The 15,762-nt window shown below is 46.5% G+C and overlaps 1 protein-coding gene across 1 annotated transcript; it reads left to right on the plus strand.

Annotated features, from left to right (window-relative positions):
• The first annotated feature begins 4,598 nt into the window (after positions 1-4,598).
• GOT2 (glutamic-oxaloacetic transaminase 2) lies at positions 4,599-15,446 on the plus strand. Its single transcript, XM_083751310.1, has 10 exons — positions 4,599-4,836; positions 8,220-8,376; positions 9,170-9,298; positions 10,351-10,410; positions 10,548-10,709; positions 11,553-11,657; positions 11,979-12,129; positions 13,033-13,198; positions 13,660-13,810; positions 14,433-15,446. Exons 1-10 carry the CDS (start codon positions 4,751-4,753, stop codon positions 14,553-14,555), a joined length of 1,290 nt encoding a protein of 429 aa, XP_083607436.1. The 5' UTR covers positions 4,599-4,750; the 3' UTR covers positions 14,556-15,446.
• The last annotated feature ends 316 nt before the right edge of the window (positions 15,447-15,762 follow it).

Consider the following 15,762-nt stretch of genomic DNA (forward strand, 5'->3'; position numbering starts at 1 on the left):
GACTGAAACTGTAAGACTCTAATATGCCCAGAACTTGGCAATGCAAAAGTGCAGCTGGCCTTCCCTTCTCATTGTAGACACTCTTTGGGGTGGGAAGAATCAGTGACTTACTGAAGTTAGCAATTTGTGACTTGGCTCATTATGGCTGTCTACACACAGCAATTTAAAGTGGATTTGATGCATCTGAGGTGTGTGTCATCCGCATGACATTCTCATCCAATTAGCAGCCCACACTCCCCCCCCCTTTAATCTGGATTTCCTGATCTGCAGATAATGTGGCAAGGGAGGAAGGTTGGGAATTCAACATAACATCACATGTTACCCAATTCTGGACATACTGAAATGTTTTTAAGCAGAGGTTGGATGGCCATCTGCCATGGATGCTTTAGCTGAGATTCCTGCTATTGGGGGGGGGGTTGGACTAGATCACCCTTGGATCCCTTCCAGCTCTAAGATTCTGTGAAGCACCTTGTCGGGGCAGGATTGGGCTTTTAAAATGTGCTTAGTGACGTTTTTCTGGGTGCTACCCCCTACATTACTGCTTCCATTTATGGGCTCCTGCTGGGAGTGGCACAACACATTAAAATAAAGAAAATTAATGTGCTGTTTTATGCAAGTCTGGTATATCAGAAAACTTGTATTTAATTTTTTTTTTTAGATGACCACACATACACATGTAAACCAATGTCTGTAAGCATGCTCACAATGAACCTCAGTCTTCCAGAACTCAGGGTGGGTAGAGGAAGTACTAATAGATGGGAGGGGACAACAGAAGTCATCAAGCACCACCCACTAGTGTGGGTAGGAAAGATTGAGGCAGAGTTCAATTGAAAGCTGGCAGGTGTGAATGAATGTGCATAAAAGCACACATGGAAAAATCTAATCTGTGACACCCACATGTGCATGGACACTCTGGGATGACCTGGCATACCAATATGGAACAACCCTTGGTGGGGAAGTGAAGGCATGGCTGGATAAGCACACTGGATCATTTCCTTCCTTCCCCTAAATGTGGGGTTTAGACCCCAATCCATTTCACCCATTCCGCCTGTGTGCATATATTTATAATTTAGGGACGTGGGTGGCGCTGTGGTCTAAACCACTGAGTCTGTTGGACTTGCCGATCAAAAGGGCAGCGGTTCAAATCCCTGCGACTGGGTGAGCTCCCGTTGCTCAGTCTCAGCTCCTGCCAACCTAGCAGTTCGAAAGCATGCCAGTGCAAGTAGATAAATAGGTATTGCTGCGGCAGGAAGGTAAATGGAGTCATGATGTTCTGTTACACCAGAAGCGGTTTAATCATCCTGACCACATGACCCAGAAAGCTATCTGTGGACCAACGCCAGCTCCCTCGGCCTGAAAGTGAGATGAGCGCCGCAACCCCATAGTCACCTTTGACTGGACTTAACCGTCCAGGGGTCCTTTACCTTTTTTACCTTATATGTTTCTAACTGCTAATAAGAACAAACTGGATTTTTTAGTATTGTGAATTGTTATAACTAGAAACAAGGAATAGGGACAGATGTGAGTGAAGATCAGTAGAGGTGGATGGCTGAGCCCTCCCCACTATGCCCTGAGCCCTCTGTACAGATGGGGCATGGACAGTGAAGGCTTTCATAGAAACTCTGTACATATTCAATAGTCTTTCCAAAGCTAGTGGAAGGGGGTGGGGAGGGAAACATGCTTGGTAATGAATGTCATATTTTTAAAGAGCAGCTGACATTTTCATCTTGATAAGATCGAAGTTCAGGGCACTCAGCATTGTTTCCTCTAATTGCCAAGTTAGCCAGCAGATGGCTTCTAGCAAAAAATCTGTGGAACACAAGGAGGCTCTGATGTCCAATGGGAGACAAAACAAGATCAGACAGACAACATCTGCTGGGCTAGAATTAATTGCAGCAAATTGCAATCTATGCTGAGGCTAAATTAGGACAGGTGTGAACAGGCGCACCAAGACCACCTGACTATTCCACAGTACAGGGTGCATTGAATCCACCCAGAAGCACCAACAATAGATGTTTTCCCTTGGCACATCTCTGAATGCAGCTGGAATTTTGTTGTTGTTGTTGTTCTTGAAACTAGAGCATTCGCCCCCATTAGTGCTGGACCTCTTAATTAGTGGGCTCTGGGATTCGCCCCCAGGGCCTGTCTCTTTTGAGAGGCTATTAAACAAATCTTAAAAGGCAGGGGGCCTTTGGTAGCCTCTCATTGGGCTCAGCCTTGATTGACCACAGTGGAAGATTTGTGCTTTGGGGGAAGAATGCGATGCGGTCTTCATTATCCTGTGTGGCAGCCAAAAAGATAGTCTTAAAGCAGCTGAGAGTTACAATAAGGGTTGCTCTAAATAAACATCAATAAATAGTTCAAACAGATGCCAACCATTTAGGTCTGCTATACACATTTTTCTTATGTGCATAGTTATTAAATGTTAACCACATTTTTTTCCAAAGATATATATATCTTTATACTCATGACTGAACCAATACATTTTACAGCCTGAGGCAAGATCAAGGTGGTCTCTTCACTTCCCCCACACCACACACACATCCACAGGGACATAGGAAGCTGCTTTATACTAAGGTTCCCAAACACCCGTCCCCGGATTTACAAATCAGTCCCCTGACAAAATCCATTGAAGTTTAAAAGTGTCCCCAGATTCATCGAAAAAAGTCTGGTAACCTTACTTTATACTGAGTCAGACCATTGGACCATCTAGCTCAGTATTGTCTGCACTGACTGGCAGCAGCTCTTCATTCTTTCAGCCAGAGAAAAGTCTTGTCCAGCCCTGTGTGGAGATGCCAGTGGGAACTGAATCTGGAAGCTTCTGCATACAAAGAATATGCTCTGCCACTGAGTTATATGCCCCCCTCCCAGAAAAATACAAAGTCAGAAATTAAACCAGATTATTCAACTGCTGCAGGTAACAGGGCAGGATCCTGAGGGCAGTAGACTTGCTCAGAGGTGCAGGTCTGGTCCCATGATACACACACAGCTCTGCCCTATAACAACTGCCCTCTGAGGCTGCATCTTCACTCTGCCTCACAGTGAATAATTCCTCTGGTGTTTATACTTCTTTTGATTTGTGCAGCAACCTTTTATCAAGAACTAACATTTCCCATAACTGACTGAACCATTCTAGCATAGATGTGCATTTGGTTTCTATATTTATCTGGTTGCTATTAAATATTTAGCTGCTGCTACTAAATGTAAAATGAATTCCTTCCATAACTGGGGAGCAGAGCACCTAAAAGTACAGCTGCTGATCACACACTTAACAATTGTTTCATCATTGCAGTTTGAGGACTGACTTCAGTAGTTGAGGGACTGGGCCAGTGACTCCATATTTACACCAAAGTCAGTGGAGTATGAGACTGAATTTCAGAGTTGTGGGTTTGAGTCCATTGGGCTAAAGATTCCTGCATTGCAGGGGGTGTACTACATGAGCCTTGTGCATGGGCATAGCCAGGATTTTTGTTGGAGGGTGCAGGCTTTTGTTAGTGTGGCAGAACCTCAGATTTGCATGATTTGGGGGGGACAGCTACCCCCTCTTGGCTACGCCCATGCCCTCTTGGTTCCTTCCAATTTGACAATTCAGTGATTTTATATCTGATGCAACAAAGCTAGTGTACAATGCCACCTAGCGACAAATTTGAGAGCTATGGTAATTCTTCAATGCTTTCAGAGCAAAAAGGAAATGAATTTAAGATGACTAAATATTGGTAGAAGTTTTGGGATCAATTGTCACTCTTCAATGCATCTCCTTGACCACTTATTAATATACAGGAGGTCCTTTGACCAAATGATGAAAAACCAAATGATTATACACATATGATGCTTACACTTTAAAATAAAGAGGTATTCAAAGCAGGTGGGATTGCTGGACACCTGGCAGCTAACATGTGATAGTCAAACCAAAGACAACCACCCACAACCTAGGTCACCCCCAACCTCTCTCACCATCAAGGAAATATAGCAAGCAAATAATAACTCATACAAGTTATGGCGACATAAAACCCCACACATACATTAAGTAGAACAGAAGCATAACCAATCAACCCCACCCTACTCACCATTCCCCTCTTTCCCCCCTAACCTAATACTACATGCAATGCAAATGTCTCACAACAAATGAAACGGATCTGTAGAAAACGCAATTGGAAAAAAGAGACAATGCACGTATTTTTGAAAACTAAGAAATCTTTAATATATTTAAAAATACACCATTGGACTGGTCCATCTGAACTTGTCACTGTATTTTAGAGAGTAGTTTACCACCAGTAGCCCTGTCCCTGGGATAAGACTCCCATAAAAATGTCATCATTGATAGAAACTGCCACTTGGACGAAATAGGAGAAATAGTTTGGGAAGGAAAAATATGTGTGAACATCATGTGCCAGTTGGCATAAGTCTGTGCGAACTGTTTTCCACTCCTGCACTGCCTGTCTCATGAAGCCCACCAACTACATCTGTAACATAATAAAATGTTTTGTTGTTGTTGGCGAGCTGGCTGCCCTTCCCTGCGGCTCCTCTTTCAGCCTCAAGGCGGAGCCAAGCAAAGCGGCCCTTTCCCTGAGTCTCGAGGCCGAGGCCCGCCCCACAGCCAGCCAGCACCGCCCTCCTTCCCTCCCTCGCTCGGTGCGGCCTGTGGGAAGCGCGGCGGCGGCGACTCCGCCTCCTTCCGGCTTCCTCCAGGCCAAAGAAGCAGCCGCAGCCGCTACCGCCGCAGGTTCCTCTCCATTCCGCCCGCTCCGCCATGGCGCTCCTTCACTCCGCCGCCGCTGGTAGCCGCCTCCTGCTCCTCTCGCCGCCCTGCGTGGCCTCCCTCGCCGCCCGAGCCAGGTAACGCGCGCCGCGGGGCGGGAAGGCCTCGACTGGCTACATCCATGCACCTCTCCGACCCGACACGTGTCGCGTTCGCGCCGCCAGAGCGCCTTCGAAGGCAGCTCGAGCCTCCGTCGCGTGCAGATGCTCTCGACTCGTGTCAGGACGGGGACATGTGTGAATGGGACCTGAGGGCCGAAACCCCGGCGTGTTGTACGAGAGAGGGAGTTGGTGGGTCAGTCAGGGCATCGGCCCGGCCAGTGTTGCAAGCGCGAAAAGGCGATTCGGTGGGGAGAGCACCCCTCCACCTTTATGTCCTTAGGCAGGGCCCGTCGCTCGCGTTTGGTGCACGCGGCCGGCTGGGGAGATGGTCCGCGGCCTTGATTGGCTGCGATGAAGGGCGGGAACACAGGGGCTTCCTCGGATTGGCTGGAAGACGGTGGCGTTGGCCTTGGACTTGAGTGCCCTTGGAGAGGGTTTGGAGGGCGGTGGGAAGGGACAGAGACTGCAAAAAAAAAACCCCGCTACTCTCCAGGCCTGTGTATATGTAATACACGAGCTACAATTCTGCCCACATTTACCTGGGAGTAAGCACCGTTGGATTCACTGGGACGTCCCTGCTTAAGAATGTGCTTTGGTTGCCTTAAATGAATCCCATGCGGCCAAAGTTCCAAGTTCATCTGGCCTGGAGAGATTCTGGCAACTGAAACTGCATTAACTCCTCTCTTCCCACCCACCCCTTTGAAGTTTTCAATTGACTCTGCACTTTTGATTTCAACACGTGTTTATTATTATCTTATTTATGGCCATGCAGTTGGAAATCTTTCTCCTCTGGTGGCCCTTTTACTGGTATAGATGATATTGTTAGTAATGATACCTGCTGGTTCAGGGCGGTAAAAAGAAGGGGGGGTGTTCTGAGGAGCTCCAGAAGGGTGAATAGGTGTTAAAATGGCAGTTTAAGCAAGCTTAAAGTGATGCGCTCAGGCAGAAAAGAAAATCCCAGCTTCACTTTGGGAACTTTCACCCTTGGCACTTATACCACCATGATAGCAACATAATCTTTGCCTATTTGTCCTTTAACATCCTTAAGAAGATTTGGCTGTAACTCATAGCCAGTGATACCTTTAATTCCTGAAATTATCTTTTAAGATGCTTGCGACTGAGGTACGTCTTCCTTTCTGTTTAATAGAACAGCAGCAGGGGTATGTGTGTGTGTTCAAGCTGTGACATGGCTGTCCAGTCAGTAATCTCACCCTTTTAAAAACACACATACCTCTTGCAACAGGCATGTTCCCTCCCACAGCAATGGTTTTATGGTTTCACTCAAAGCAAGAAAATAAAAATATCCCAGCTGAATCACTTATGCATTTACACTTACTGCATGTAGAAGGGCTACAGCCACACCACTGAGGCTATTTCTAGTGGCCTTCACTTGGACATCACATAAGAATAGCCTGCTGGATCAGGCCAATGGCTCATCTAGTCCAGCAACCTGTTTGTGCAGCGTCAAACCATGGATCTCAAGTAGATTTGTCTTTGCTCTGCCAATTCCCCCCAGAAAATCAGAACAAACAATAGTCCACTGAAAACCTTATTGCTGTTTGTTCCAGTTTAGCGGTAGATCCTGGGAAAGCAGTGGGGCAAACAGAAGTACAATATGGGTGAGCCCTTAGTTACTGCAGGAAGTTCAGGAATATTTGCATGCCAAGAAAGCAATAACAGTGAATGCTTGTGCTGTTTTGTTCTCATGGGTCTAAATGGCAGTCTTCTTAACACTGTGCTATGACATAGAATCATAGAGTTGGAAGGGACCACAAGGGTCATCTAGTCCAACCCCCTGCACTACAGGAATCTTGCCCACTATGGGGCTCAACCAGGGGGCAATGAAGAAGATGAACAGGAGGGGGCTGTGGGGAGTGAAAAGGGGTCAGGTAGTAGGCAAGAGAGGCCTGAAGGAGGGCTGCTTGGGTGTCCCCCACAGAAGAGGGTCAGGAGCTGTGAAGGGGAGGGTCAAGGGCTGCCAAATGTGGGCCGTGGGCTACAGGCCCAGAAGCATGGCAGTTGTAAAGGAGTATTAGTGAACAGAAGGCTTCTTCAGCGCTAAAGGACACCTACTTAATAATGTGAGAATAAGGCACAGATACTTAATGCAATGAAAACTGAAGCCCTCTACACTTTTAAAAAATGTGTATCCCTCATGAATTATCAAAATCATTTTCATAATACCTTTACAAAGTTATCAAGTTGGCATACAACATGATATGATAATCCATTAAAACACATTAAACACCGTTATAAAAAATTATAGCTGCCATATCCAAGAAACAGTAAAATCTGGTATAATTTATCAAAGGCCCTGAAAGGCCTGAGTGAACAGGTATGTTATTCAGTTACTAGTGAAGTTTGTGCCTTATGCTCAGTTAGCATGTGCTTAGACCTTTCATACCCTCCTATTACAACATATAATTGCAACTGTTCTCACCAACAAGGACAGCTTTGCCCAGTTCTGCATGCCAGGCTTGCTTTGGGGTTTGATTTTTTTTCTCGCAACCAGCTGCCCACAATTTTGGGCTGGGGGGGCGCTCTCAGGCAGTAGCAGTTGGAATGTACAACGAAATACATCTCTCTGAGTAAGAGCTTCAGGTGAAGAGCAGATACCAGGAGCAGCACAGCTGACAAAAAGAGTCAGCCTAATCCTAAACAGCAGCGACCGGGACAAGGAACATCTGGACCAAGCCTCTTAGTGTGCCAGTTGGCAAGAGGTCAGGAGCTCCTGTTCAGAGCAAATCCCAGCAGAGCAGCCTCACATAAATGCCTTAACGTGTCTCCATTTTGTGTGAGGCGTCTCCATTTTTCACAATGAAATTCAGACAGAGAGGAACATGTCACAACACATTCTCCCGCATCAGCCTGTTCTGCACAAGGAGGGCATCCTAGCAACACCCTTCTTCAATCACTAGCAGGAAAAAATCAATTATTCGCCTAGGCTTTTAAAAACATTTTTACTACCTTAAAAAATACTTTTAAAGACTTAATTGAGCTTTTATCCACTAGCTGTTTTGAGTATATTTTGTTTGTTTATTTTTTGTAAACTGCCTTGAAATATTTGATAAATGTAATACAGAAATAGGTTAAGCGCATTCATACAATGTAAATGAGGCACAAGACCTGAAGTGTGTGAATTTGCTTGGGTCTCATCCAAAACAGCTTATATGTAGAGTCATTTTTACATGGTAAAAAGAACAAGAAATCAGCTTCATGGAAGACATTTGAAACACAGTATGGCTGCAAATGTCTTCTAGTCTGCAGCTAAATGGACAGACATTGACTGACCATGCCTCATTTCCCTGTAAGGGAATGGAGCTCTGAACAGAAACAAACACTTTGCATTGATGTTGCAGCTCTTGGTGGGCTAATGTGGAGATGGGACCCCCTGATCCTATTCTGGGAGTGACTGAAGCCTTCAAGCGAGACACCAGCAGCAAGAAGATGAACCTGGGAGTCGGGGCTTACCGAGATGACAATGGGAAGCCATACGTCTTGAACTGTGTCCGCAAAGTAAGCAAAAGCGCCAGCTCCCACACATTAAAAGTATGTGTAGGATTGTGTGCATGTGGCTGTGTGTGGCAGCCAGACGAGCCTATGGGCAGTCATGGGATCCAGGTTCTAGCCACTAGGGTTGTGTGAGCGGCTTAGCTGCTTCCTACTCATTTCAGATCTCTGAACAAAACAAAGAGCCAGGTCTCTTCTCCATCCAGTAGCTGCCTGAGATGCGTTTGGAACCATCCCAGTGTGGCCAAGTGTCTTCATGGTGGTGGGGAGACACAAAATTATGGCTTTGTGAAGTGGCTGGAGGGTGGCAATATGCAAACTGAACTATTTAGGTAGGAATTGAGTCTTGTGCTGTGCAGGCTGAGAGGCCATATAGCAGCCACAAGCATAAAACGGGTTGAGACTGAAGCGGGGGTTGGAGAGAATTTGCAGCTGCTTGGCCTTTTCTGCATTGGGAATCTAAGGAGCAAGCAAGCAGTGGCAGCTGGGAGGTGTGGAGGCACCATCTGCAAAGATATTGAAGGAGCAACAAAGGCGGTCTGAGTAGATGAATGAGGAATGGGTTGGGGGCTCTTGATGCTAGATGTTGAGTAGCTTTGCTAAATCTACTGGGTTCCCACTTAAGTCACTTGTCAGTTCTTTCTATGAAACAAGGATAATCCTGCAAAGGGATGTGCGCTCGCGTCCCTTTAGTTATTTGGGTGTGTAATCTAGGAGTGATAAATTAGGTGAATGGAAGTTGCCTCTCCTCTTAACCTATGGAGGAAACAAATAAGAAAATGCAATCTGTTCTCTCTAGGCAGAAGCCGAGATAGCTGCAAAGAAGTTGGACAAGGAATACTTGCCAATTGCTGGCCTGGCAGAGTTCAACAAGGCGTCAGCTGAGCTGGCTTTGGGAGAGACACATGAGGTTATTCAGAGTGGCCGGGTAAGGAGCCAAGGTTATCAAGTGCATTCATTAATACTGTATTCAAGTAATGGATTCCTGCACTGGGGGCCTTGACACTTTTCACCCATAGGGAACCTTTTCCAGATTGACATATGCTGAATACCCACTGAATGCTGCGCAGGATTCCAAGATGGGCAGTTTGTTAAGGTAGAACACTGGCTGGGCCTCACCATCCCCCTTGCAAATGTAGTGTTCTCATGGATCGTAGCCCAATTCCATCCTGTTTCACTTCTGACCTTTCTCATTGAGGAATGCCCGATAACATTCTGGGGAACTGCAGGATTCCTCAAAATACAGTTTGAAAAGTCAGTGCCAAAGAAACTTGTAGCACATGAGAACAGATGTCCCCTGTGATTAGGGCAGTGGGGTTCGTTTTAGAGTTACTGTAAGGATCTGGAAATGCAAGCAACACCACATTTTATTCTAGAGCCTATGATAGATCCTAGTCCAGAATTTGACTCCTTCCTTTAAAACAATATTCTAATCTCATGGCTGTGAACATGTTAGATGTGTGTTGTGTCTTCTGAAACCAAAAAGAGAGCCAGTCTGTGCCAAAAATTCCTTCCCTAGGATCCATATTTCTATGGGTCCTCTGTGTTGTTTTGGCCCCAACTTATCTTTTTCTTTGACATGCCAAAGTTTGAACTTCCTTGCTGCTGGGAAAAACCAGCTAAGAGGAAGGCTCTTTTGCGTATATTACTCAGATGAGCCACTGGAATAAATGTTTTCTCGTTGTTCAAGTGTTGGCATGTCCTTCAATCTTAACAGCCTTTTTTCAAGCATTGAGAAATGCTTTATTCCTCCTTGTTACTCTTTCTCTTTCAGTTCTTGGGCAGGTAGGATTGTTGACCAATATTGCACACAGCTGTCTTTTCCTCTTGCCCTTACAGTCATGTTTCAAGGTCTTCACCTGTAAAATAGGCAGATTATGAGGCACACTGAACTCCAGCTATCATTGGAGTGTTTACCTGTTGTATTTTGTGGGCGTGTCGTCTGGAGATGTCTCACGTGCCTGTTCATTGTTCTTTCAGTATGTCACTGTGCAGACAATTTCTGGAACAGGATCTTTAAGAGTTGGTGCCAACTTCTTGGTAAGTGCTTCTGTAATCTAACAACATAAACATGAGGAGATGGTGGGATACAGTTTTTCCACATCTCTTGAAGGAGCTGTGGTCTTTGGCGTTGAAACTATGATTCAAACACACCCTGTCTCCTCTTCTTCATACAGCAACGGTTCTTCAAGTCCAGCCGCGACGTGTACCTCCCCAAACCATCCTGGGGAAATCACACCCCTATCTTCAGAGATGCTGGGTTGCAGCTGCAAAGCTATCGGTACTATGAGCCCAAAACCTGTGGTTTTGACTTCGCTGGAGCTTTGGATGACATCTCTGTAAGTTGACAGCTGAGGGTGAGCTAATGGGGATGTGTAGGTCATGGAGAGTTTGGGTGTGGCTTGTTTAAATGGTGAGCAAGGAAAGATACAGCCAGGAGGGTTTAGATACTAAGCCCCGTATGATGTTTTGGAGTAACAGGTCTTGGGAATCTAAACTTAAGAGAATAACCGCGTTGGTTGCAAAAGTAAGTCTTGCAGTACCTTTAAAACCCAATACCATCATGGAAGGAGCTGTTATAGGAGAGGACCTGTTTAATCAGAATCATGAAAAGAGTGGACATGCAAACATGGGTTGGAGAGAGACACTTGCCCACTTTTTGTCTTGTGAAGTGGAACTGGCAATTCTTGCCATCCATTACAGATGAAGATTCTTCTGGTCACGCTGTATGTGATGGAACATGTCTTCTCATACCAGCCAGCCCAAGCTCTGAGACTGGGCTGGAGACAGGGCTGCTTGTGGTACTACCAATGGATGTAGCTCATTGTATAGTGATTGGCCTTCTCTCTAGAGGCATCTCAGCTGTGGAGTTCCCTTCCTCTGGAGCCATGGATGGTCATGACTTTAAGGAGTTCAGCCACTTAGTGAAATCTTGCTGCTTTTCTCTGCCTTTTGGAGGCTCTTGTTAGATGGGTTTTGAGCCTTGAGTCTGTTTATTATTATTCTGTTGGTGTGCATGTGTGTTGTCTGTGCAGTTTTATTATTGATAGTTCATTGTTTTGTGGCATGTGGCTTTTAATGATGGCTCCATTCGCTATTGAAATTGCTTTGAGGTCACTTGGTATATAAATGGACTAAGCAAAGAGTAACGGCTCATTTTTCTCACACTCTTTTTATTAAAGAAAATCCCGGAAAAGAGTATTGTTCTCTTCCATGCCTGCGCTCACAACCCAACTGGAGTAGACCCTCGGCCAGAGCAGTGGAAGGAGCTGGCAGCAGTAGTGAAGGTGAGGAGGGCTGTGGTACCAAGAGAGCAGGCAGCTGAGGGATGAACTTCCCTGAGGGGAGAAGGAGCAGGTCTGCTTGCCTGTTTGGAAGGACACACCCTGGGAGGAGATCTCAGCTGGGCAAGAGATGTGTGTAACTCCTGTGAAAACCAAAAAACTGTCTGAATGGGCACTGTCACCTCCCAATTATTGTTGTTGTTACCTCATTGTTTCTGTATGATGTGATGCTCCCCTGCTGTGTGACCTGTTCCATTTACCATAGCTGCCCTTAGGAAGAAGTGTTGTCATTTTTAAGCTGAGCTGGCCTCTGTTCTTTCGCAGAAAAGGAACCTCTTTACCTTTTTCGACATGGCCTACCAAGGCTTTGCCAGCGGTGACATAAACAAAGACGCCTGGGCTGTCCGCCACTTCATTGAACAAGGCATTAATGTTGTGCTGTCCCAGTCATATGCAAAGAACATGGGCCTGTATGGTAAGCCCCTAAGTCCAGGGTCTGTTGCCATCTCCGTGGGTGGGAAAAGCTGCTCAAGGGATTAAGCAATTTGCTAGCTGCTTTCACTTGCCAGTATATGGGTGAAAGGTCTACGCAGGACTAGAGGCAAGAGAAAGCCCTGCTGTTCGGTTGAGTTTGCATTTCGGACCACATTCCTGTTTTAGAGATGGTCCCAGGTTAGAAATGGAAAGGCAGTGGCAATAGGGGAAATGCTTGTGAGGCTCTTAATAGAGAAAGCAAGCCAAGAACTCTGTTTATGATTGAAGAGAGGTGGCTGTGATGTGGAGTCACAATTCTGTCACAGGAGAACATGAATTTCTGTAATCATCCAATTTGTATAAAGATGCATTCTTTGTGCAACCACACAGTGTCTTTGGGGACTCCACATGATAGGAGCATCAAGGAGGGCAGTTCTAGGGGCTGGGAAGTGTTTGGGGAGGGCAGATCTGCTCCTTGCCTGGCTAGAAGCCCCTTTAGCCTTGAATCTACCTTCTGAGTGCCTCTGTGTTAAGTCACAAGGGGTTAACATTCCCCCTTCATAAAGTAAATCTGGGGATAAAGAAATCCCCAATCCTTCCAGTGCAGGCATGGTGCTATAAAATCAGATTGCACTGCTGTAGTTTCTTAGTCTGCGTTTGAGCTAGCTGCCATCCAAAGGGCTGATGGTTTCTTCTTTCAGGCAGAGGAGACAGGGCTGGAAGGAAGGACTGAGGCTGATAAAAGAGCAGGCAAGGCTTGGACAAGGAAGGGGATAGAAGGAGAGCTCCAGGTGGCATTTGTGTGCCTCTACCAAACAGCACAAGTGCACAGCCAGACCAATGTGGCTGAGCAGAGCCACAGAGGGAGACACAACTGCACTGCATTCTGGTCTTTGTTTTCCAGGGGAGCGTGTGGGGGCCTTCACGGTGGTTTGCCATGACTCCGATGAGGCCAAGAGAGTGGAATCGCAGCTGAAGATTCTGATCCGCCCCATGTACTCCAACCCTCCCCTTAATGGGGCTCGGATAGCCTCCACCATCCTGAATAACCCTGGCCTGCGAAAGGAATGGTAAGGCTGACTATGTGCAGTCAGCAGGTGAACAGAAAAGGGCAGGGGGACAGCCAACCCTGGATGGCTTTTAAGGACAGTTGATTGTGGGGCTGCAACAACGAACCAGAGGAGTCCTTCAAATTGGAGGGCAACACTTTAAGCAAGCTTAGTCTGCTCAACCTTGTTCTTGGTTGATGCCAAATCTGCACCAAAGGCAGAAGGGCTGTGGCTGTTCCTTTCTGTAGCAGGCAGGTGGCTGGGCTAAAGAAACGAAAAACAAAACCAACCTGGGGTTTCTTAAAGCTGTTTTGGAGGCAGGACTCTGCAAACTTCTTATGCTTTTCCATGGACATAAACCCCATCAGGGCACAAGGCATGGTTTATCCTCCTAGTTTATTCTTTTGGCTGCTCCCCCAACCCCACCACCCTCTGTCTCTCGCCTTGTATTGACTCCACATTTGCCTCCTTTCCTGGCACAGGCTGGTAGAGGTGAAGGGAATGGCTGACCGAATCATTGGCATGCGCACCCAGCTGGTGGCAAACCTGAAGAAAGAAGGCTCCCCTCATAACTGGCAGCACATCACTGACCAGATCGGCATGTTCTGCTTCACAGGACTGAAACCTGAACAGGTGGGTAAAGGAATGAGTCTGAACCAAACTTGCTAACCATTTTGCATTGGCATTTGATTTGCTTGGTTTTCCCCTTACATAGATGGGCTCAAAGCACCTCAAACACCAGAACAGCCATATAGAATTAGTCTTTGATGCACACCAGGAAAAGGCCAGAACATGATTAGTGTGGATGCATTTTAATTCTCTGAAGAATTTAGAATGTCTTCCATTATTTAATTGGTGGCTGAGGGAAGTGGGGCTGGGCTGGAAGTGGGAGCTGTGTAGGAAGCCGGCAGCTGATACTACTTTGGGAATGGCAGCATGTGGATCCCTCATTGATGATAAAAAGCACTTTGCTGGGCTGGTGGTGTGGAAAGGGATTGTTAAAAAACATGAAGCACAGTGTTAGTTGCATTGAAGTGAGATGTGGCAGCAGCCGACTTGAGTAGGTATCAAGCAGCCTGGCTGGGCTGCTGTTTGCTGAAGAGCGTTCACTTGAAGTTCTAGGAAGTTGCTTCGTTGTCCTCCAGGTTGCAAGTTGGCCCTGGTAGGTGGTAGCAAACAGACGTGCCTGGCCTTGGGAAGCTGCCTGAGTCGATCCCTTCCTGAAGTAGAATCTTTCCTGTGCTTTGCTTCCCAGGTGGAGCGGCTCACCAAGGAGTTCTCCGTCTACATGACCAAGGATGGCCGCATCTCTGTCGCCGGAGTCACTTCTGGCAATGTGGCTTACCTGGCCCATGCCATCCACCAAGTCTCCAAGTAAAGCAAAGACAGAAATGGGTGGACTGACCGGCCTTCTCTTCCGTGCTCTCTGGACATTTTGACTCAGCAGAGGGTGGGTGAGAGAGGAGGAGATGGCGGCAGCATCAGCAAGCAAAACGGTTCTTTCCACAACACTTCAACGTCATTTGAATGTATCTCTGTAGCGGCAAGGCCTCCTCAGCCCTCGGCTCTAGGCAGTGCTGTTGACGTGTGTTCTGCTCCTCCCTTCAGAAGTAGCCACTTTACCAAAAATGGATCCTTGAATCCTTCAAGAGTTTGTGGCGGATTTGATGCAAATGCTTTAGTGAATGTTTGCCTGCCAGCATTTTGTGTGTGGTGGCCTCATCATATGAGTGTCAGGGCAGGGGTGGGGCCCTGCAGGCATTGTTGGACTACAACTCCCACCATCCTTGTCCATTGGCTGTGCTGGCGGGTGTTGAAGTGCTGCAGCTTCCCTGCCCCTGAGCCAGGGTTCTGGATGACGAGCCTTTCCTTGTCTGCCCTTTTGGACTTGGATCGGGGAGTTCTGCAGAGCCCACCTCTGGTTTCACAAGAGGCTTTCTCCCCAGGGATCCTCTTCTTGCCCAGTTCTTCCAAGGAAAGGCAAGCAGGGGTATTCCGGAGGGTGAGCATTTCTTTCCATTGGCTCTTGGCTTTCTAGTTCTCCTTTTTCTCAAAAAATAAATAAAAATCACTTGAAATCAGCCTGCTTTAAATGGACCCCAAGTCCCTGGCACACTCCGGGAATTTGTGTAATGAAGCTTGAAAGAGAAATTACTTCCTCTTTTTTTTCTTCCTTGCCAAAAAGCTCATTGTTTCCATGCATAGACAGTTTATAAAGCTGACTCATAAGTTTGTTTCACTATCAAATAAAAGGCAGATAATAGAACAATATTTCAAGTCTTCTCTGGCATCTTTGATCAGCAAAAGGGCAACAAATTAAACTGTGTTTCTTTTAATTTTTGGTCATGGGAAGCCCTGCTGGGCCCTTGCTCATTCTCTCCAAAATCCTTTCTCACAGTGCTTTGTAATCCTTTTCAATCCTTTGTAATCCTTAAATGGGACTAAAGCTCAGTTATGAATTTGGAATAGCTTCCCCCACTCCACCCCCAACCCAGGTAATGTAACTGCTCTTAAAGTGCAACTTAACTTTGGCCCTTTTTAGTTTCCTCTCTGGTCTTGCCACTCACATGTGCTCAGGATATCCA

The sequence above is a fragment of the Podarcis gaigeae genome (assembly GCF_964106915.1).
Source record: "Podarcis gaigeae genome assembly, chromosome: 8".
NCBI lineage: Eukaryota > Metazoa > Chordata > Lepidosauria > Squamata > Lacertidae > Podarcis > Podarcis gaigeae.

Bases quoted from the DNA above. Each gene is read 5' to 3' on its own strand.
- GOT2 (XM_083751310.1), top strand. From the start codon at position 4,751: ATGGCGCTCCTTCACTCCGCCGCCGCTGGTAGCCGCCTCCTGCTCCTC. The intron at 11,658-11,978 runs GTGAGGAGGGCT...GTTCTTTCGCAG, and splicing joins AGCTGGCAGCAGTAGTGAAG to AAAAGGAACCTCTTTACCTT. The intron at 13,811-14,432 runs GTGGGTAAAGGA...TTTGCTTCCCAG, and splicing joins CAGGACTGAAACCTGAACAG to GTGGAGCGGCTCACCAAGGA.